The sequence below is a fragment of the Mus caroli genome, chromosome X, assembly GCF_900094665.2.
Source record: "Mus caroli chromosome X, CAROLI_EIJ_v1.1, whole genome shotgun sequence".
NCBI classification, from domain to species: domain Eukaryota; kingdom Metazoa; phylum Chordata; class Mammalia; order Rodentia; family Muridae; genus Mus; species Mus caroli.
Window position 1 is genome coordinate 13,930,278 of NC_034589.1, and position 21,295 is coordinate 13,951,572.

Here is a 21,295-nt window from a genome sequence, read left to right on the forward strand (position 1 = left end):
AAGTAGAGATCAGGAAACAGCTTAATACCCTAACGTGCTACTTTTTTTTTGGGGGGGGGGGTTCGAGACAGGGTTTCTCTGTCCTGGCACTCACTTTGTAGACCAGNCTGGCCTCGAACTCAGAAATCCGCCTGCCTCTGCCTCCTGAGCGCTGAGATTAAAGGCGTGCGCCACCATGCCCTGCTAAAGTGCTACTTCTCACAAGAAAAAATTGCAGTAGTGCTGAAGTCTGACATAGAGTACACCTGTAACCTGTACTTCTAGCATTTGGAAGGCTAAGGCAGGGGGATCATCATAAGTTCAAGGCCAATCTGAGCTTCATGTTCAGAATTGAGACTCTTTCAAAAAACACCAAAGAACACCAAAAGAAACCCTGGCCCGTTCAATGGTTTTCACATGTTTGTCATCAGATTTCCTTTATATTAAAGATTGGGCACACTCAATGAATTGGTTATCCCAAGACACCCTCTGAATAATTCCACTATATATGCATGAAAATGAGAGTGAAGATACTCCAGAAAGTCTGGATTTTGTGAAACCTCCTGAGAGGGTTTCCTGAGCTGATAGCATGTGACCACAGTTTGAGGATCTGCCTGGTGTTTAAGGACACAGCTCTGGAACTAGGTCTGCAGTGCTATGGCACATTCTAGCTGAGGACAAATGATTGCACATTTCTGGCTCTCAGTTTCCCACATTGTTACTCATGGGCCAAAAACAATACAGTTATCTGCTACCCAAGGCTACTATTTAAGTCCAGCAAGTCACTTAAACTGAGCAGACTCAGTATTTGTTATGCTTCCAACAAACACATCAGATTTGTCTGGTAACTCTAGTTCAGGAAGCTGAATGTTGAAGTGCATGCCTGTATTCCATCACTTTGGAGGCTGAGGAAGGAGGATCAAGGCAAATCAGTTGCCAGCCTGGGCTTCATAGAGTTGGAGGAAATTCTGGGGCAATTTAGCAAACTCCCTGTCTCAAAGATAGAAAAGACAGATGACACACAAACACACAGAGAGCCACACCCTAGTTCAGGCTCTCAGGAGATGATAAACTATTTGAGAAAAAAACCTTTTATTTCATGTCTATAAATGTTTTCCCAGTATGCATATATGTGTAGCTTGTCCATTCCCGCTGATCCTCTGGAACCTGTGTTATGGATGGTTGTGAGCCACCATGTGGGTGCTGGGAATTGAACTCTTTCTTCTGCAGGAGCAATGAGTGCCCTTAACCTCTGAGCCATATCTCTAGCCCATACATTTGGTTTTGATGGATGAGAAAGGTAATTCACGTTAGGCTAACAAAAATGCCGCTTTCATAGTAGGGGTCTGCAGTCAAAGGGGCAAAGACTTGCCCTAAGCATCCTTTGTGAGGCCCTAAACACACATTTGCTCATTTTGGAAACCTCTGGCCTCCACCAAAGGACCATTTCACCTGGTGTTAGAGAATTCCACAAGTCACTAATGTCTTAGTTCCAAACAAGAGAGTTAACCCCTGGTATTGGTTGCAGAGACCACAGACCACCACCCAATTTCCGCCAAATGGTGACGTTTCCAAGATGGCAGTAGCCCCCTGATTGTTGGGGGGCTCTGCTTCCGTTTCCGGGACAGAATCCGGAAGTGCCAGTTGAGGGTCGTCTTCCTATCTTCAGTTGCGTCGGCAGTTGGAGAAGGACAGACGGTGATGGCGGCGGTCGCAGCGGACCCAGCTGCAGCTGCCGTCCCGGCCTCTGCTGAGGACCGAGACACACAGCCCGAGGCAATGCCAGACCTGGATGAACAGTGGCGCCAAATCGGGAATGGGCGAGAGCGTCCACTGCGAGCTGGCGAAAGCTGGTGAGGCTGGGCTTCAATGAAGCCTTGGCCAAGGGGACCTTGGGGGCGTTAGTATCGCGGGGTACTTAGAAATCAAATTCTGAGGATGAAGCGGTGCGAGGCTGGGAAGGGGCTTGGGCCGGCGGGAGAGAGGGGGCGTGGAAGGGCTAAGTGAATGAATCTCAACGTTTGGGGGAAAAGGCGGGGCCCGAGTGGGGCAGTCAGCCGCCTAAGGACAAAATGGGGTTTGTGCTAGGGGTGGGGCGTGAAGGGGATGGCCTTGGGAGTCAGGGGACTGCATCGTTTGGGGAGGGGGGTGAGAGGGGACTGCGTCTTGGAACCTGGAGCCTGGAAAGGAGGCTGGCTCCATACTTAACGCGGGGGCGTGGCGTGTGTTACAAAACGTTGCGTCGGTTGCAAGGAACGGCCTACAAGTACTCGAAGCGCCTGTGAACCCGACGAGCTTGGTGGCGTCCGCTGAAGAGCAACTCCATAGCCTATAGCTGTGGGCCGAGGGGCGGAATAGTGTTGTATGGGGAGGGTGCCTGGCTCCTGGGAACGAGGCGAAGGACTGGGGAGGGGCAAACTGTGGAGGAGGGGCAGTGCCTGGGGCAGAAAATGGCGCCTGCAAAAGAGCAAAGATTGTGACGCGGTATTTTTTTTGTTTTTGTTCTTTTTTTTTTCTTTCTTAAACACCCTCTAGTTAAGTTCTCCTTCCTAGAACAGGAGAAAGTGCAGGTGGTTTACAAAAGATTATTTGGGGAGTTTTTTTTCCACGTGATAATATTTTTGTAGTCAGAAATGGCTATTTAAAAGGGATCCACAGCTTTTAACAAATTGTCTTGTTAGACCAATTTTTTTAAAAATGCTAATCAATGCCTCTTAAAATTTACTGCTCCCCGGATTCCTATTTCTCTCTGAGTTGCTTCTCATTTTTAATTGTGAAAATCGTAAGACCTACAAAGATTATAGTATAAAACGTTTTACATAAATGGACATCCTGCTGAAAGAAATGGTTTGTATGCTTCAAAAATGGCAAGGTCATGAAAGGCATATGCTGAAGAACTGTTCCAGATTGAAGGAATTAATGCAGTTTAACAAGTTTATGCAACACGTGATCCTCATTTGGATCTAGAACAGGAAAAATAAATTATTTTTAAAAATGAGGGTTCTTTCTCATAATTTATTTCTCTTTCACTGTAAAGTTTATTGGAAAAAAATCGATGAAATTTGACAAAGGCCAGTAGATAAAATATTGGTACTGATAATTTCTTGTGATAATTGTAATGTGGTTATGAAAGAATATCCTTTGGTGAAAAAATACATACTGAAATTTTAGGGATAAGGAGCCATCATGTAAACAACTTACCAAATAATTGAAAAACTATCTTATGTTAAAAATGCACATGGGAGGGAGAAGATTATGGAAATATTGGTCATAGGATGTAAAATTTAGTTAGACAAAAGGGAACAAGTTCAAGAGCTCCCTTGTACAAAAATGGAGATTATAGCCAATAACACTCTATTCTATACATGAAAATTGCTTAATAGATTTTACATGTTCTTACCCAAACAAACTGTGTGACATAATTGGTTTGTTAACTAGTTTGATTTAGTGTTTTACAATGTATATATCAAAACATCATGCTGTATACTATCAATGCACACCTTTTTTTTTTTTTTTTTTGTCTAGTTTAAGATAAATGAAAATACCCCAAAGATGATATGGGGAAAAAGAGAATAGAACAAATGGATAAAGTGTGTTATATTTGGGGACTCTAAGGGCATACAGAGAAGTCTTTATATTATTTTGCCCACTCTTTTTAGAGACAGGGTCTCTATTATGTGGTCCTGGCTGTCAGGGAAGTAACTATATCAGGCTGGCTTTAAACTTAGAAATCTGGCTGAGATTACAGGCATACTCCACCATGCCTGGCTTTTTAAAAACCCATTTTCAGGGAGTTTACTTCAAAGAAAAATTAGTAAATTTTATATGTGAATTAATCACTCATGTGAAGATTCAGAACATTACCTTAAAAAACTCGTATGCTTTTCTCCTCCATCTTCATAGGAAACTGTTATCCTAAATTTTGAATTAAAGGGCTCTTTTCACATTTCATTATCATAATAAACTTCCAATATTCATATATATGTGTATATATACATATATATATGAACATGAGTGTGTTTGTGAAATAGACTGTGAGCCCTTATATTCCATGGTAAATAGTATCTGTATGATGTAATTTGATACATTAACCTTGATCTGTTGGTCTGCCAGGTTTCTCAAATGTTAAGATGCTGCTGTTCTCTTAAGCAGTAATTTTTTAAATACATATTTAAATTTTTATTTATATTTTATGTCCATCTGTACCTCAGGATATCCAACAGCTTCCTGTTTCATGCAGTATAAATGGTAAAGTCCTGAGTGACCTGCAAGGCTTTTGGAGACTGGTACCCTTTCTCCATTCTAACATTCTCTGATCTCTCTGATTATCAGCCCACCAGTCCCTTCCTCTCTCCATCAGGGACATCCACATTAGACTTTTGCTGTTCTTTACATTTAGGGCCTTTTCCAGGTTTTCCCACTTTACAAAGTTCCTAAACAACACTGCCAGTGAAATGTGTATACATTACTGGGGAGATAAATTACAATTCCCATACTAGAGGATATAGTGACATCTTTCTGCCATTATATCATAGTTCTCCAGCAAAGAGTAGCCTCAATCCATCCTGAAAACAAACAGTAACCAGACTGTTTGTATAACTCATTTGGAGATGTCCAAACAGTTCTCAAAGCTTTGGTTCATTCCTTTTTCCTACCTTGACAGATGTGTCATTATTTTTGCTATTGGTAGATAACACATGATCCTGTCATCCTTACCAATGGCCTTTTAAATTAGCCTGCCAGGAGAGGATCTTCTTTGGGGTAAGGAAAATGTTTTGGAAGTAAGTAGAGGTGGGTACACAACATTGTGAATGTACTAAATGTTAATGAATTGTTCACTTTAAAATGGGTTAATTTTATGTTAACTTCACCTCATTAAAAAAAATTACCACACCAGTGTTGGTTGAGTATTAAAGCCAATTTGTTTCTCCTGTTGGAATTGTTATGAAGCATTTTGCCAAGCTCCACTTTTTGTTGCTTATTTAAGTTAGGTAAGAGCAAAGTATCTCAAAGTTTGCTGTCATAGTTGAGAAATACGTATTTATAAAGCATTTGAATTCAAGGACTAGCTTCAAATCATACATCTGTCAGTATTATCTGCACCTCCCATCCTTAGTTTAATAGCAGATTAAAACAATTCCAGTTAAGTAACTCACTCATCTCTACTGATTAAATTTCTTAGATGCATTTATTTGGGGGTGGGGTGGAGTACACCATGTGACTCATTGTGCTGGAGGAGGCCAGAAAACTACTTGCAGGAGTCAGTTCCCTCCTCTGTATTTCCTGGGGGATCAAATTCAGGCCAGCAGACTTGGTGGCAAGCACCTTTACCTACTGTACCATCTTACCCACCTTCCACCTTATTTTTTGATACAGGGCTTTTTGAACCCAGAGCTCTGTTTTAAAATGGCCAGCAAACCTTTAGTATTTTGTCTCCATGGCCCCCTCAAATGTTGAGATTATCACTATGCCAAATGTTAAGTTTTTTTTAAGACAGTGTTTCCCCGTGTAACTTGGGCTGTCCTAGAACTCACTTTGTACACCAGACTGGCCTCGAACTCACAGAGATCCACCTGCCTCTGGCTCCTTAGTGCTGGGACTAAAGGTGTGTACCACTGCCACCTGTCTTGTGCCAGATTTTTTGCTCAGCTTTTTTTCTGTAGCTGTGAGGATCCAGACACAGCAGGCACTTGACCCAGCCCCTAAAGAGCTTATGTTTTGAGACCACATTCCAATCTCTGAAAAGACAGCTTCGTTAGAAAGTTTCTGTTCTTGTGACAGTGAATTGTCTACACATTTAAATCAAGGATATTTGAGAGACTTTGGTTAGTTCTGTATAGGGTACAGAAACTTCCTAACAGTAAACAACTGTGGAGTTCTTTTTTATTTTTTTTTAGATTTATTTATTATTATATGTACGTACACTGTAGCTGTCTTCAGACACACCAGAAGAGGGCGTCAGGTCTCATTACGGATGGTTGCGAGCCACCATGTGGTTGCTGGGATTTGAACTCTGGACCTTCGGAAGAGCAGTTGGGTGCTCTTACCCACTGAGCCATCTCACCAGCCCCAGTAATGTATTCTACACAACTAACTGAGGACGTTTTTATTTTTCTTTGAGGTCTCACACTGTTAACCCAGGCTGGGCTTGTGAGAGTTCTGCCCTAGCCTCTAAAGTGCATTTTTTGATTTCTCATTTTCTTTTTCTTTCTTTTTTTTTTTTTTAGACTTATTTATTTTATGAATGACTACACTGTAGCTGTCTTCAGACACACCAGAAGAGGGCATCAGATCCCATTATAGATGGTTGTGAGCTACCATGTGGTTGCTGAGAACTGAACTCAGGACCTCAGGAAGAGCAGCCAGTGCTCTTATTTGCTGTGCCATCTCTCCAGCCCTGGTTTCTCATTTTTCAAAAATATTTTAATAGGAAGAACTGGGCATGAACCCCAGCTCCTTAACCCCAGCACTAGGGAGGTAGTGGCACAGGACCAGAAAGCCAAGGCCAGTGTAGGCCACATGAGAACTTGTTTCAAAGAAAGTTGGAAAAGTGAAAGCCATTTAAAAAGCTTCCTGGTGTTACCAGTGTGGTAACACATGGCTTTTTGCCAGTACTCTGGAGGCAAGGGGATTCCTGGTCATCTACATAGTGAGTTTTAGGCCATACAGTGAGTGCTGTTTCAAACAACTGAAGACTTTTAGATCTATATGATTATTCTTTTTTTTTTAAAGATTTATTTATTTATTATATGTAAGTACACTGTAGCTGTCTTCAGACACTCCAGAAGAGGGCGCCAGATCTCGTTACGGATGGTTGTGAGCCATCATGTGGTTGCTGGGATTTGAACTCCGGACCTTCAGAAGAGCAGTCGGGTGCTCTTACCGACTGAGCCATCTCACCAGCCCTATATGATTATTCTTGTTGCCCTTTGATGGGAGAAAAACAACCTTATGTTATCTCCCAGAGATAATTATGGCATTTTTCCAGTGTCATTGTCTTAAGTTTGGAAAGACAGATCAACAGTGCTTGGATGTGGGTATGGTGACTCGTTTGTCTGATTTCAGCACTTACGAGACGGCCAGCCGTGGAGGAATAGTTAGAAAACAAGATGAGCATGATAACACACATCTGAAGTCTTAGTTCTTGGGAGGCTAAAGCAGGAGGATTGTGAGTTCAAGGCCATCCAGGGCAACATGAGTCCTAATCTAACCTGTCTCAAAAGAAAAATGTTAAAATCACGACAAAAAGACAAAAAGAGTTCGTTTTATAAGAACATAGTGGTAAAGATTATTAGGTTCTTACGATCATCTTTTATATAGTTCAAAATCAGCCTGGGCTACATAGACCTTGTCTCAACAACCAAAGAGATTGAATATGCAGTCATTCGTGGTGTATCCTTTTAATCCCAACACTCTGGAGCCAAAGGTAGGTGAGTTCTAGGTCAGCCTGGGATATGTAATGAGTTCCAGGACAGCCAGGGATACATAGTGGGACCCTGTCTCAAATGAAAGTAAAAAGGTGGACTGGAGAAATGACCCAGCAGTTAAGAATACATACTGCTTCCAGAGGCCCAAACACCCAGTTCGGTTCCCAACACCACATTAGATGGCTAACAAACACCTGTAACTCCAGCCCCAGGGAATCTCATGCCTTCTGGCTTCCAAGGGCCTTTGTAATTACATGCACATGCTTGCACACAGGCACACACATACATTTTAAAAAATATAAAAAAGAACTAAGAATTGGCAATAATTTGGTGACAAGTGATTATAGTAATTTTATATAGACGATCTAACTCCTATTCATCTTTGGGTATATTGGCCACAGGATAATGGGCAGTAAAGAACTCACTAGTATGCCTTTATGTGTATTTAACCTTATTTAAATAAACTTCATAGAGTAATGTTATATTTATCACCTATAAGATTTTTTTAGTTGTGCAGGATGGTGGGGATGTGAATAATGAAAGAATTCAAGACACAAAAAGCCACAAGAAGAGGGTTTATTATGCAAGAAATAACTCTTGTTGAGGCAGGGGTGTTTTGTGTAGGTAGTGAAGCAATGTTTTAATGATGCAGTGCCCTGGAACATTTGTAGTTGGGGCTTATGATAGGTAAAGTTAACTCTTTCTGACCAGGTAACAGTTATTAGTGGCCTTGCTTTGAAAAGCCCATCCTGTCCTGAGTCAATAACTGAATAACTGCCTTATTCTGAGGCTGTCCCAGAGTGTTCTCTACATTTATTTTCTCCTGATTGTATGAGATTAGGTCTCTAGCCCTGGCTGTGCTCACATTCAAAGTAATTTTCCTGTCTCCCAAGTGCGTGTGTGTGTGCGTGTATGAGTGTGAATTCAATGTAAGACCTCTTAAGTGCTAGGTAAGAGGTCTACCACTAAGCTATAGCCCCATCCTAAACTAACTGAAGTTTTGTTACAGAGTGATTTTAATATTAATTTTCTTTCAAGATATGCTTTTAGGAAGGTGAGGGGCTAGAGAGATGGTTCAGTGGTTAAAAGGGTGTACTACTAATCTTGCAGACACTCAAGTCAGATAGCTCACAATTGCCCGTAGTAACTCCAGCTCCAGGGAAGATCTGAAGCCTTTGGCTTCTGTGAGTACATGTACTCATGTACATATTTCTATCTACAGACACATAAGTATACACATAATTAAATAAAATCTTAGCTGGGTGTGGTGGTGATCCCAGTACTTGGGAGGCAGAGGCAGGCAGATCTCTGTGAGTTCGAGGCCAGCCTGGTCTACAGAGAAAGTTCCAGGACAGCCAACACTGTACAGAAAAACCCTGACTTGGAGAAAACAAAAACAAAACAGAAAAAAAAAAAACCAGAAACTAATAAGATATTTTTAATTGAGCAGTGTCTCCCTTTGTATTGAAAATACTATTAACTATAAATTAGCTTTATTAAGTGAACTTCATAAACTGTAGAGGCCAGTAAAGCTGAAAGGAGGAATGTCAATGTAGGAGTTGATAGGTTGAATGATAGATTTTATGGCATGAGCTCCTAGGTGGGAATGTGTATTTTCCTGGAATAAGTGATATGCTAGGGTCTGGAGAGTGGGGAGGGCAATGTATAGACAAATCACACACACACAGAAATACAAAGCCAAGTGTGATTTGTCTATGATCCTAGCATGGAGGCAGGGGCAACGAGTTCACTGCCAGCCAAGACTATAGTGAAACCCTGTCTCAAAAGAGACCCTGAACAAAATCCACAGCATAGCTGAGCCATGAGGGTATGTACACACCTTTCAATCCCAGCATTCAGGAGGCTGAAGCAGAAGGAACCAGAGAGCTTGAGGCCAGCTTGGGCTACATACTTAGTATGTTCCAGGCCTTACCAGATGGTACAAGACATCGATTTTAAAAACAGGAATGAATGAAAAAAAAATCAAGTAATCCAATATTCAAATGTGCATTTCACTGAATAAATTTTGCTCTTAACTTATATTTACATAGTGCTGGAAATTTTCTGCTTAAATTACAGTGGATTAATAGTAACTGCACATGATGAAAAGTTGTATTGCTAGCCCCTGAATGATCGTATGACACCCTGTTGTCTGTCTGGGTTCCAGGTTCCTTGTGGAGAAACACTGGTATAAACAGTGGGAGGTGTACGTGAAGGGAGGGGATCAAGATGCTAGCACCTTTCCTGGCTGTATCAACAATGCTGGGCTCTTTGAAGGTACCAAGCTTCTGCCTCTCTCCATTAACCTTGCCCTGGAGTTCTGATCCCTTCTGTTCCTACAAGGGGCCATATTCCCATTCTCTATGCTTAGTCATTAGTAGGGTGGCCAGAATTGACAATTCCTTTCTTTATTCATGTTTTGCCTCATCCGTACCCCTATACCTACAGATCAGATAAGCTGGCATCTCAGGGAGAGACTGCTAGAAGGAGATGATTATGTGCTGCTCCCAGCGCCTGCTTGGAACTACATGGTCAGCTGGTATGGCTTAATGGATGGCCAGCCACCTATTGAGCGCAAGGTATATGGGTGGGGTAGATGCTAAGGGTTTGTGTTAGATTTCTCTGGGAAGTTGGGGAGGAGAAAGGCTATGTAGGCTCAGGGTAGGTCCAGAATTGTATATACCTATATTCCTTTGTCAGTTGGGTGGGTCTTTGAGTGTTGGTGCTCCTCTGCCTTCACAGGTCATAGAACTTCCTGGCATTCGGAAGGTGGAAGTGTACCCACTAGAGCTACTGCTCGTTCAGCACAGTGATATGGAGACAGCTCTCACCATTCAGTTTAGCTATACTGATTCTGTGGGTGAGTCTCAGGGCCTCTGGGATAAATTCCTGTTCCTAATCATGGGTCATATCTCAGTGACCCAAGGATGTGTGGGGAGCAGCTTATAGCCTCCTGAGAAGGCACCAGTCAAACTGTGGAGGAAGGTGGTGGTGGCCAAGTTGAGCATAAACACTGGGTGTCTACTGGAGTCTACAAAAAAAATGAGCTATATTCCAGTTGCTTGGGTGAGGGTTGAAAAGAGTCTTTGTTTATTGGGAAGGTCTCAAATTCTGAGTTTCAAAGTGTGAAGAATGATCTGAGGACACAATGTATTGGCCATGTAAGCAAATTTTATGAGAATGAGTTAACACTATCACATGGGTGAGTATTCTGGGGTCCTAGAAGATATGGTCATGTTCCATCACCCTCCACAGACCTAGTCTTGCAAACAGCTCGGGAGCAGTTTCTGGTAGAGCCTCAGGAAGACACACGCCTCTGGACCAAGAACTCAGAGGGCTCTTTGGATCGACTGTGTAATACACAGATCACACTGCTTGATGCCTGCCTTGAGACTGGGCAGGTAAAGAGGATTCCTTTGTGCTGATAGCCAGGTGGATGGATTCCTGGCACTAGTCAGACCAGGGAAGGGCAGGGTGCCATTGAGCCTTTCCATTAATACATTCCTTTTTTCCTTTCTTTACCTTATACCCAGTTGGTCATCATGGAGACTCGAAACAAAGATGGCACTTGGCCCAGTGCTCAGCTGTGTGGCATGTGAGCCTTTGGGGTGTAATGCAGTGTGGGACCACCCCAGAGTAGGCAGACAGAACCTATGGGTACAGATCACCCACTTGTAGTGGGCCTTACCTCATAGGGTTTCTCATCCAACTCCAGGAACAACATACCGGACGAGGATGAGGACTTCCAGGGGCAACCGGGCATCTGTGGCCTTACCAATCTGGGCAACACATGCTTCATGAACTCGGCCCTACAGGTTGGGCTATTAGGTCTATGTCTGGCAAACTATAGTGGTTAGGTATTGGGGACAGAGCTAGGGGGTGGGGGTAGGGCAAAGAAGACTACAGTACAGGGGATCAGGTGGAAAGCCAAGGCTCCATAAATCTGATCTGCTGTGCCCACATTTGCTCCCCATTCTCCCTTCTTTCTTTTGGCGCTACCATCTTCCTCCTCCAGAGATACTGATATTTTCCCTGATACTGCATTCACAATGCCAACCTTTTCCCCCTTCTCTCTCTCTCATTTCCTTTTCTTCCCATCTTCCTTTTCTGTTCTCACCTGCACCACCTCACCTCTCCTCTACCTCCTTCACTGGATCCTACTACCACAGTGCCTGAGCAATGTGCCACAGCTGACAGAGTACTTTCTCAACAATCGCTACCTGGAGGAGCTCAACTTCCGGAACCCTCTAGGCATGAAGGGTGAGCTTGCTGAGGCCTATGCAGATCTGGTAAAGCAGACTTGGTCTGGCTACCACCGCTCCATTGTGCCAAATGTGTTCAAGGTGTGTCTCAACCCCGTGGGCTCTCTCCCGCCTTCTTTTCTCTTGCTTCTCTTATCTCATGCTCACTCTCCCATCTACTGTCTCCTTAGAACAAGGTTGGCCATTTTGCATCCCAGTTTCTGGGCTACCAGCAGCATGACTCACAGGAACTACTGTCATTCCTCCTGGATGGGCTACATGAGGATCTCAATCGAGTCAAAAATAAAGAATATGTTGAGCTATGCAATGGTGCTGGGCGGCCTGATCTGGTAGGCTACCCATTAAAGCTACATGGCCACTGCCTTAGGATGTCTCTGTTTTCCCCAGTCTATCACCTTAGCATCTTCTCAGTTCCCCTACCTTGACCTTTACCTCAACCCCAGTTATTGCACTATATCTGTTCCCATACCTATCTTAGAGTTTACCCCAGTTAGGCCCCAGTCCTTCATTCAAAATGCCAGCTCTGACAGGGAACGTGGGTTCCAGACAGACCTAGCTGTAACCCTGCCACTAGGCTTCAATGGTGTCCTTTACCTCAAACCCCTATGAATCTATTCCCAAACCTTTCTCTCTACCCCAAACTCACCATAACACTTGTCAACAGGAAGTGGCTCAGGAAGCCTGGCAGAACCACAAACGACGAAATGATTCTGTGATCGTGGACACTTTCCATGGCCTCTTCAAGTCCACACTGGTGTGCCCTGATTGTGGCAATGTTTCTGTGACCTTCGACCCCTTCTGCTACCTCAGCGTCCCACTGCCTGTCTGCTCCAGGAGGGTCTTAGAAGTCTTCTTTGTCCCCATGGATCCCCGCCGCAAGCCAGAACAGGTGAGGTTGTGGGGACACAATGAGGGACATGCAATCAGACTTTGATTACTTCCCTCACGCTTTTCTACATTAACCTACGATAAGCTTCTTTGATCTTTTGTAAATGTTCTTTCTCCCTCAGCACCGGGTTGTAGTCCCCAAGAAGGGCAATATCTCAGATCTGTGTGTGGCTCTGTCCACACATACAAGTGTTGCACCAGACAAGGTGAGACTTTGCAGATGGAGACTGGGTAGGTAGGTTTTAAAGGAAGAACCTTGCACACTGACTTTCCCTGTGTCCCTGTACTATTCACAGATGATAGTAGCTGATGTCTTCAGTCACCGATTCTATAAGCTTTACCAGCTGGAGGATCCGCTGAGTGGCATCTTGGATCGTGATGATATCTTTGTGTGAGTGAGGAAACAGATGGGAATGGATAGACGATGCTCCCCCGACCTTTTGTTTTGTCCTACTGGGAATAGAACCCAGAACGCATGAGCATGTTAGATAAGGATTCTTTTTGGCTGTTGTTTGCTTTTTTTGTTTTGTTTTTTGTTTTCTGCTTTTCAAGAGAGGGTTTCTCTGTGCAGTCCTGGCTATCCTGGAACTCACTCTGTAGACCAGGCTGGCCTCGAACTCAGAAATCCACCTGCCTCTGCCTCCCATGTGCTGGGATTAAAGGCGTGCGCCACCACTGCCTAGATAGGTAGGCTAGATAAGTACTCGTAACACTTGAGCTACACTTACAGTTTAATACATATACTCAGAAGTATGATATATATATATATATATATATATATATACACACACACATACACACACATAGATATGTATAGAAAATAAACATGAATATATATGCATAAGTATATATAATATTTATAACTATGTATGTATGTGTGTATGTATACAGAATATATATATATATATATATATATATTCTGAGAGAGAGAGAGAGAGATGGTCTCTCTGTGTAGCCCTGGCTATCCTCAAACATAGAGATCCACCTTGCCTCTCGTCTCATGTGCTGGGATTAAAGGTGTATGCCACTATGTCCAGCAACATGCTCAATTTAAAATGTATTTGTTATTTATTTAGAGCCCAAGCTTCCTACATGCTAGGCAAGTGCTTCCCACAACATTTTTTAAATTTGGGGCAACTAAATACGATGTATGTGAAAAGAAATGTTCTTTGTAAACAAGTGTTTTCCCCAGGAAAAAAATGTTTCAATCCTTGTTTGTATTACCTCCCCCCTAGCATTCCCAGGTTACCAAGGCTCTTCCTCAAACAGCATATAAACAAAGTGCTATGGAAGTTATCTGATAGTTTATAAAATACCAAATCCTTCATGGATTTCCAGACCCTTTAAAATATTTTGGGACAAGTGCTAGCTAGCTACTCTTCCAGGGGATCTGGGTTCAATTCCCAGCAACCACATAGAAGCTCACAACCATCTGTGACTCCAGCCCCAGGGCATCCAGATACCCTCTTTTGGTCTTTGCAATCACCAGGCATACATGGGATACATAGACATACATACAGGCAAAACACCCATATACATAAAATAATGATAAAATATTAGGTAAGATGGCTCAATGGGTAAAAACACTTTTACAAACTTTGACAACCTGAATCCATGATGGAAGGAGGGAACTGACTCCTGAAAGATGTATTCTGACATCCACATGTGTGTCATAGCATGTGTATACCCATACAAATACAAACATACACTAATAATAAAAATGAAAAAGAACTCAGCTCATGGACTGAGCTGAATAGATGGAGCAACTGAATAGATGGGGTAATCTTTCTTGGGATGCCTCAATTACGGAAAAACTAACCACTGCCCCTTACACACATACAGATATGAGGTGACTGGTCGGATTGAGCCAGTTGAGGGTTCAAGAGATGATATTGTGGTTCCTGTTTACTTGCGGGAGCGCACCCCATCCAGAGACTACAACAACTCCTACTATGGTCTGATACTTTTTGGGCACCCTCTCCTGGTGTCAGTGCCCCGGGACCGGTTCTCCTGGGAGGGCCTATATAACATCTTGATGTACCGACTTTCGTAAGTACCGTTGTCCTAGGGTCAGGGGGAGTGCATTTGAGGGAGGGGACCAAGGTCAGTACTTAGACTCGGGTTCTGAGTTGCTGTTTGGTACATCCAAAGGATAGTTCAAATTGAACATGGCAGTAGACTTTGCAGAGCGTTTTCTTTTTTTAGACCTCTGGCTTCTCTAGTATTTCTCTTTGGTCCTGGGAATACAGAGGTGTGCAAGAAAAAGTAGAGACAACTTCATTTTGTATGTAATTGTCTCTACAGAGAGACTTGTATGTAGTTTTATCCTTACACCTAAAATCCAGAGTTCTTACCATGGAAGGCAAGCAAAGCTAAATTATCTGGATTAATCTCTCCTTCATTCTAATTCAAAAGGCTTCTCTGACATTAATTTGTAACTGGTTGTATATCTGTTTACCAGTGGCTTTAGAGCGCAGGCCACTGCTGGTGTTCTTAACCTTTTCATGCATCACTGCCTCACCACTTTCCAGGTTCATGATTAAGAGCTGCCAGGTGTGGTGGTGCATGCCTAGAAACCCAGCTACTTGTTCAGCTGTGGCAGGAAAAGCCACATATGACCAGCTTGAGTAACTTACCAAAACTGTCTGAAGAATTTTTTTGTTTCAGAAAAGTGTTGGGAGTGTAGCTCGGAGATGAAGCATTCACATAACATTTTGAGAGACAGAGAGACAGAGAGAGACAGAGACTGACTCTTTCATGTGTGTTTACCAGTAACTTCTCCACCAGACCCAAATAAAACTTTGGGATACCCCTCTATCCTTGTGGCCCTCCCTTGGGAGTCTTCTCTGCTCTGTTACAGACGATATGTGACCAAACCCACCTCAGATGAGGATGATGGGGATGAGAAAGGTGAGTCCCCAAGAAGGTGAGAAGGAAGCGAGACCCACTAAGGATGAGGGTATCTTACTTAGCAGGGATGAAAGGCTGAGGAGCAGTGGGTTTGGATTTGGATATATGACACACACAGGGTTCCTCTGTGTTGAAGCCCAGTTCCCTGGAGTACCACATTTTGATCCTTGACATTCTCTCCATCCTAGTTGATGAAGATGAAGATGAGGATGTCGAAGATGACAGCAGCAGTGAGGAAGAAAAGGAGGAAACGTCTGGGCCCACTGTTAATGATGGTACCCAAGAAGCAGAGCAGGAGCAGGCTGGGACCAGCTCTGGGGTCACTGAGAGATGCCCATTTCTCTTAGACAACAGCCTCCGCGCATCACAGTGGCCCCCAAGGCGACGACGAAAGCAACTGTTTACTCTGCAGACAGTGAACTCCAATGGAACCAGTGACCGGACCACCTCCCCTGAAGAAATGCAAAGTATGTCACCTGGCTAGGGTTACAGATAAAAGGAGAGATGTCCTAGCAACAGGAGCATAACCGTCTCCTCTACACCTCTAGCCCAGCCATACATTGCCATGGATTGGGAACCAGATATGAAGAGGCGTTATTATGACGAAGTGGAGGCTGAGGTAAATGGAAATGGGACCCAAGAGATGGGAGACCCTTGTAGCTCACACTGCAACCCTTTATGCATCCTCCCCTAATTCCAGCTAGGAATAGAGCCAAGAGATACAGGCCCAGGACTGGCCTGGCCTTGGCACCTGCACACCTCTGGGAGCGCCATGGTCTCAGGTTCTGACTCACCTGGTCTGTGATTGCACACTGCCCTATTTTTCTCTACCTTCGTCTTGTCTGACCGTCTGGACACTAACTCCCCTCTCCAGGGCTATGTGAAGCATGACTGTGTGGGCTACATGCTGAAGAAAAGTCCAGTGCAGCTGAAGGAGTGCATCAAACTCTTCACCACTGTGGAAACCCTGGAGAAGGAGAACCCCTGGTGAGAGCCTGACATTCAGGAGAGATTGCATGAGTGGTACTAACTAGAGCCTTTAACAGAAGTACTCACACATAGGAACAAATGACAGTACCAGGCAGACAGAAAGTCAGAGCTTCCTTTACAAAATAAAAACAAGTGGTACATGCCTACAGTCTTTTAGTGAAGCTGTCTGAGAGGGAGAGGGAATGACTGAGAATGAATTTTTGTAGGCTAGATGGTGTGTGTGAAGAATATATAAGGTATGAGGTAGATGAGGCTGGATTCTGTCCGTAGGTACTGCTCCTCCTGCAAGCAGCACCAGCTGGCCACCAAGAAACTGGACCTCTGGATGCTACCCGAAGTTCTCATTATCCACCTGAAGCGTTTTTCATTTTCCAAAATTTCCCGGGAGAAGCTGGACACCCTGGTGCAGTTTCCTATCCGGTCAGGAGCTTTGCAGAGAAAGGCTGTGGGACCTGGGAGGGTACAGGTGGAGCCCACCAGTACTTACTGTCTTCTCACCCACAGGGACCTGGATTTCTCTGAGTTTGTCATCAAACCAAAGAATGAGTCTTCACCAGACCTCTACAAATATGATCTCATCGCAGTTTCCAACCATTATGGTGGCATGCGTGATGGACACTGTATGTACCAGGCTATGGGCTGGGACATGCCCTGGTTGGCGGGATATAGACTAGGGGTCAGGATGTACCCAGTACATGACTAGGTTTATGTGTCAGAGAAAATTATTAAGGCAGGGGTAGCATAAAAGTAGATTTGGATACTCTAGAGAGCCAAGAAGATGGTAAGAATGGTTTCGGTTTATTTCAGATACAACATTTGCCTGCAACAAGGACAGTGGCCAGTGGCACTACTTTGATGACAATAGTGTCTCACCTGTGAATGAGAATCAGATTGAGGTATAGCTTCTGTACTTCTTCTTGCCCTCTTTTCTGTTATCCCCCTCTGACTTCCAAACTGACCAATGTCCTCTCTTTGCAGTCCAAGGCAGCCTATGTCTTGTTCTATCAGCGCCAAGATGTGGGTCGACGCCAGTCCCAGACTTCTTCATCTGACACTCCTGCCTCTCCTGTCTCCAGTTCTACACCCAACTCTGACATCATGGATATCAACTAAGGAGCCCTAGAACCTACCATGGAGAAGGAAGCCCCCTTTGCCACTCTCTCCTGTCTACCCCCTCCCTTTCCTGTGTTTATCGCCCCCCCTACCCCCCCAGACATTGCAGGCTTAGTCTGTGGCTACTGTTCTCTTGTACCGCTGTATTACTCTCTCAGAAAGAAGAGGCCCTATGCCCCTGGCAGTGTGCCCCTGCCTGTGTGTGCCCGTACAGCAGTGACTTCCTCTCCTAGTCTTATTTATGCTCCCCTTCCCTCTTTTCCTCATGCCAAAGTGTTCTTAGTGGCTGATACTGGGGGTTTACATGAACACAGAGTGTATTTTCTTATTGAGACCATACCTTGTTCTCTGTGTTAAGTATCCATAAAAAGCTCCAGATTCCCATGTTCAACAGTGTGGTTTTGTTTCTTCATATGTGCTTACTGTGTACCAGTCATAGGTCTTTGTTCAGTTGAATTACTGAAGGTCAAGTATGGTATGTAGTTGATGCTGTTCTGAGTGCGTTTGTTGTTTTTGAGACAGGATCTGTCTGTGTAGCTCTTGGGTGTCCTGGAACTCACTGTGTGGATCAGGCTGACCTTTAACTCAGAGATTGTACCTCTGCCTCCTAAGTGCTGGCATTAAAAGCATGACCACCACACCTAGCTTTTTTGCGTGTTTATTAGTCACCTGAGCAACAGGTGCTGTCTTTCAAAAGCTCTCAAAATAGTTGCTGTAAGGACTATGTAGATCAGGCTGTCCTTTTGAATTTGCAGCAGTCTTCCTGTCTCTGAACCCTGGGATTACAAGCATGCACTACCGCCAGCTCCAAAGCGTTTTACAAATATCAACTCTGGCTTCATAGTGGACTTTTGCTAGAGTTGTCATCTCTAGTTTCAGATGAGGAAACGGGCACAGAAGTGAAGAGTGGCTTTGGTTCTGTCAGCTTATTGGTATATCTGTGTATTAGTCTGGGTTCTTGAGCTGAAAGATCTTTTGAGGGATCTGAGATGCACTACAGATAATAAACCAAGGACACACATCGAAGAGACAGGCATAGCTATAGGCAAACATTGTTTGGGGGCATAAAGATAATTGCCAAACCAACACTCAGATCCTGCTACTACCCTCTGAGAAGACTGTCCTCAGTACTATGAAGCTGTACCTGGGCCAGACTGGCCAGGCCAGTGGTTTCTATTGTCTCTGGGCTTGGTCCTCTGTCCCACCAGGACCACAATTGCCAACATGAACTTGCCTTTCTATCCCTTTAGAGAAAAACAAGGTACGGTTATTTGCCAAAGAACACTACTGAACAGCCAAAAGTTGCCATGTATATACTGAACATCTCTCATAAGATGCTGCCCAAAGAAGCCAACTATAACCTCTGGGGAGAGCTGTGGGTGGAATAGACAAGATGAATGTGTGGCATATGGATATAACTAATTAATGGAGCCCTAGTGAGGAAGGGAGTGCTCATTAGTGACACCCAAACAGCTGTTCTCACTAAGTTCGCAGTGGCCAGGCAAAACATAAAAGAAAGGATACCACTCAGAAACATCTAGGTAAGAGGGAGATATGGGGTGTGGGTACCTTCCACCTCCCATGCTCATGGACCAGAGAGGCTCTCTACACCCTTCCTATCATATAAGGGCTCTTATTCCGTTACATAGGTAAGTCAATGACATTGCTTAAATCACTGGCTATTGGTGATTGACTTAATCTCTGACCCCTCTGCCCTACCTGGGAGGTAGGAGCTGAAAGCCTTGTTTGTTTTTTTAGAGGTAGGTGAGAGACTGTTGATACAATCTCATATATCCCAGGCTAACTTCAAATTCATTCCATAGTCAAGGATGATTTTGAACTGTTCTTCCTGCTGGGATTATGGCCATGCACCACCATGCTTGTCCTAAAGTTCCAGTTTTCTTTTTTTTTTTCTTTTTTTTTTTATTTCAAGGCACATTTAATTTAATATCAGGAATTTGATACAAAAGGCCCAATACAATGAAGGAACACATTCCCCCATTTCACACCAACGACAATGCTGTTCAACATGTGCCTGCTGAATGAGATGAGGGTTTACTGAATAATGGGAGTCTCATCACAGCCAAATACCATATACAATCTAGTTGTGAAATGAATGCTTATAATGCTTCAAACACTTTAAACCTGAAGTGTGAGACCACACCTTCACGTTTGTACAGTCCTCGGTTAAGGTGATCTACAGTTTCCACAGCCATTCAAAAGACCAACCATTGATAAAAACCACATAGATTTAAGGCTCCATTCTATAATATAGAGCCCAGAGCTAANTGGATAAATATATGCTCTACTTGTACTGGTAGCTATGACCTGATTGTCTCACGGCTATTAGTTGGTTCTTAGCAAGTAAATCCTTTAAAGGCAAATTCACCTCATTTGAGTTTTGACCCAGTAGTTCAACAATCATGAAGTCCACAGTCTTATTGGCATAACTGATGTACAGTGTCTCTAAGTCACTATGCTCATGGNTAAGAGCGATGCATATTCCATTTTTACANTTTACTGGAATTTTACATGTTCAATTCATGATTTAAAACCTCTAGGATTTCAATCCTCCAAACTGTCTGAAGACACAGTGTGCCACAGACTTAAGACTTCTGTTTTTCCCTCTATTTTCTTCAAACAGAAACACTTCTCAAAGTGTCTACATGTCCTAGAAGGGGAATTTTTCGCAGTTGGCCTCTTCTTCGGAATAATCCGACGGCATCAAGCCTCTGAAGCAAGGGGGAGGGGAAGAGAAAAGCTGAAACACAAGGTTCATCTGGTAAGTTTTAATTAACCATTACAAGCTGGACAGTATAAGAATGTGGCTTTTTGGGCTCAAAAAGTCTGAGTCTTGGTGTGGGAACGAGTACTTGGCTGTCCCACCACAGCTTTCTCGAGGTGGGACTGTCAGGGAAGTCTTGACTGGGGAGTATGATTTGTTTACCTATCAGGCGTAAACTTCCAGGCACTCAGTTCATTTTGGGCTTGTTCCAGTTTGTCTTTAGTCTGTTCCAGTTCACCTTTCATTTTTAGGAAAAACAAGTTGATCGCTGGGTCTACCATTGTTGATCTGAGTTGGGCCACACTCAGCTGCTGAACTTGCTTGAGGTACTGGATTTGAGTAGTGCACTCTTGCATCTCTTGCTCCTTGGTTGCTAGCCGCATGACAAGAATGTTCTCCCTGCGTGCAGACTCCTGCTGTTGCTGCTTTAGTTTTTCTTCAGATTCCCTTAAACCAGTCACATCGTTTGAATTAAGATCTGTATACTTTCCCTCCAAAGCTTGAACATATGCTTCATATTGTTTCCATCTTAGAATTAACTCATCCCGTGCCATAACTTTGAAGTCTGTTTCACTCAGTCGGACCTTTTTAGGAAGAGGTTCTTCGTTGGTCATCTTGCACCCTTCCCAGCACGAGGCTGCGCGGGCGCCGCCAGTCACACAGGCCGAGGCTGCGCTGCCGCCCCCCCCCTTCCCCCGCGCTCCTCCCGCCGCAGCGCTGGTGAGAACCTTTATTTGCAGCCACCAAGTTCCAGTTTTCTAATCACTAGGTTATTTCTTATAGCAATGAACCCTTATTCTGAAGCCACCTAGGGACTTACCAAAGGTCATCTCATTGCTATAAATTCAAGTATGGCTGACAGGGCTTTTTATGAACAATGGGCTCCATTCACCCCGACACTAAGGAAAAGAAAAGAAAGGAATAAAATGTATACATTGGGC

General features: G+C 43.7%; 2 protein-coding genes across 2 annotated transcripts; one reads left to right on the forward strand and one right to left on the reverse strand.

The window, feature by feature from the left end:
- Positions 1–1,627: 1,627 nt before the first annotated feature.
- Positions 1,628–18,207, forward strand: Usp11 (ubiquitin specific peptidase 11). Its single transcript, XM_021153263.1, has 21 exons — positions 1,628–1,832; positions 9,574–9,683; positions 9,855–9,985; positions 10,149–10,266; positions 10,662–10,807; positions 10,940–11,001; positions 11,122–11,221; positions 11,576–11,749; positions 11,839–11,997; positions 12,333–12,557; positions 12,679–12,762; positions 12,853–12,947; positions 14,399–14,605; positions 15,417–15,466; positions 15,655–15,933; positions 16,015–16,085; positions 16,341–16,453; positions 16,727–16,876; positions 16,961–17,076; positions 17,264–17,352; positions 17,435–18,207. The coding sequence occupies exons 1-21, from the start codon at positions 1,681–1,683 to the stop codon at positions 17,567–17,569; spliced, it is 2,766 nt and encodes a 921-aa protein (XP_021008922.1). The 5' UTR covers positions 1,628–1,680; the 3' UTR covers positions 17,570–18,207.
- Positions 18,208–20,240: 2,033 nt separating this feature from the next.
- Positions 20,241–21,008, reverse strand: LOC110287213 (pre-mRNA-splicing regulator WTAP-like). The gene is made up of 2 exons (XM_021153869.2): positions 20,517–21,008; positions 20,241–20,301 (listed from the first exon to the last, which is right to left on the reverse strand). The coding sequence occupies exons 1-2, from the start codon at positions 20,966–20,968 to the stop codon at positions 20,241–20,243; spliced, it is 513 nt and encodes a 170-aa protein (XP_021009528.1). The 5' UTR covers positions 20,969–21,008.
- Positions 21,009–21,295: the final 287 nt, after the last annotated feature.

Coding starts and splice junctions, on each gene's coding strand:
- Usp11 (XM_021153263.1), top strand. CDS start 1,681: ATGGCGGCGGTCGCAGCGGACCCAGCTGCAGCTGCCGTCCCGGCCTCT. Junction 10,267..10,661: donor TAGCTATACTGATTCTGTGG/GTGAGTCTCAGG, acceptor CACCCTCCACAG/ACCTAGTCTTGCAAACAGCT. Junction 15,467..15,654: donor GGATGATGGGGATGAGAAAG/GTGAGTCCCCAA, acceptor TCTCCATCCTAG/TTGATGAAGATGAAGATGAG.
- LOC110287213 (XM_021153869.2), bottom strand. CDS start 20,968: ATGACCAACGAAGAACCTCTTCCTAAAAAGGTCCGACTGAGTGAAACA. Junction 20,302..20,516: donor TGGAAGTTTACGCCTGATAG/GTAAACAAATCA, acceptor CCCTTGCTTCAG/AGGCTTGATGCCGTCGGATT.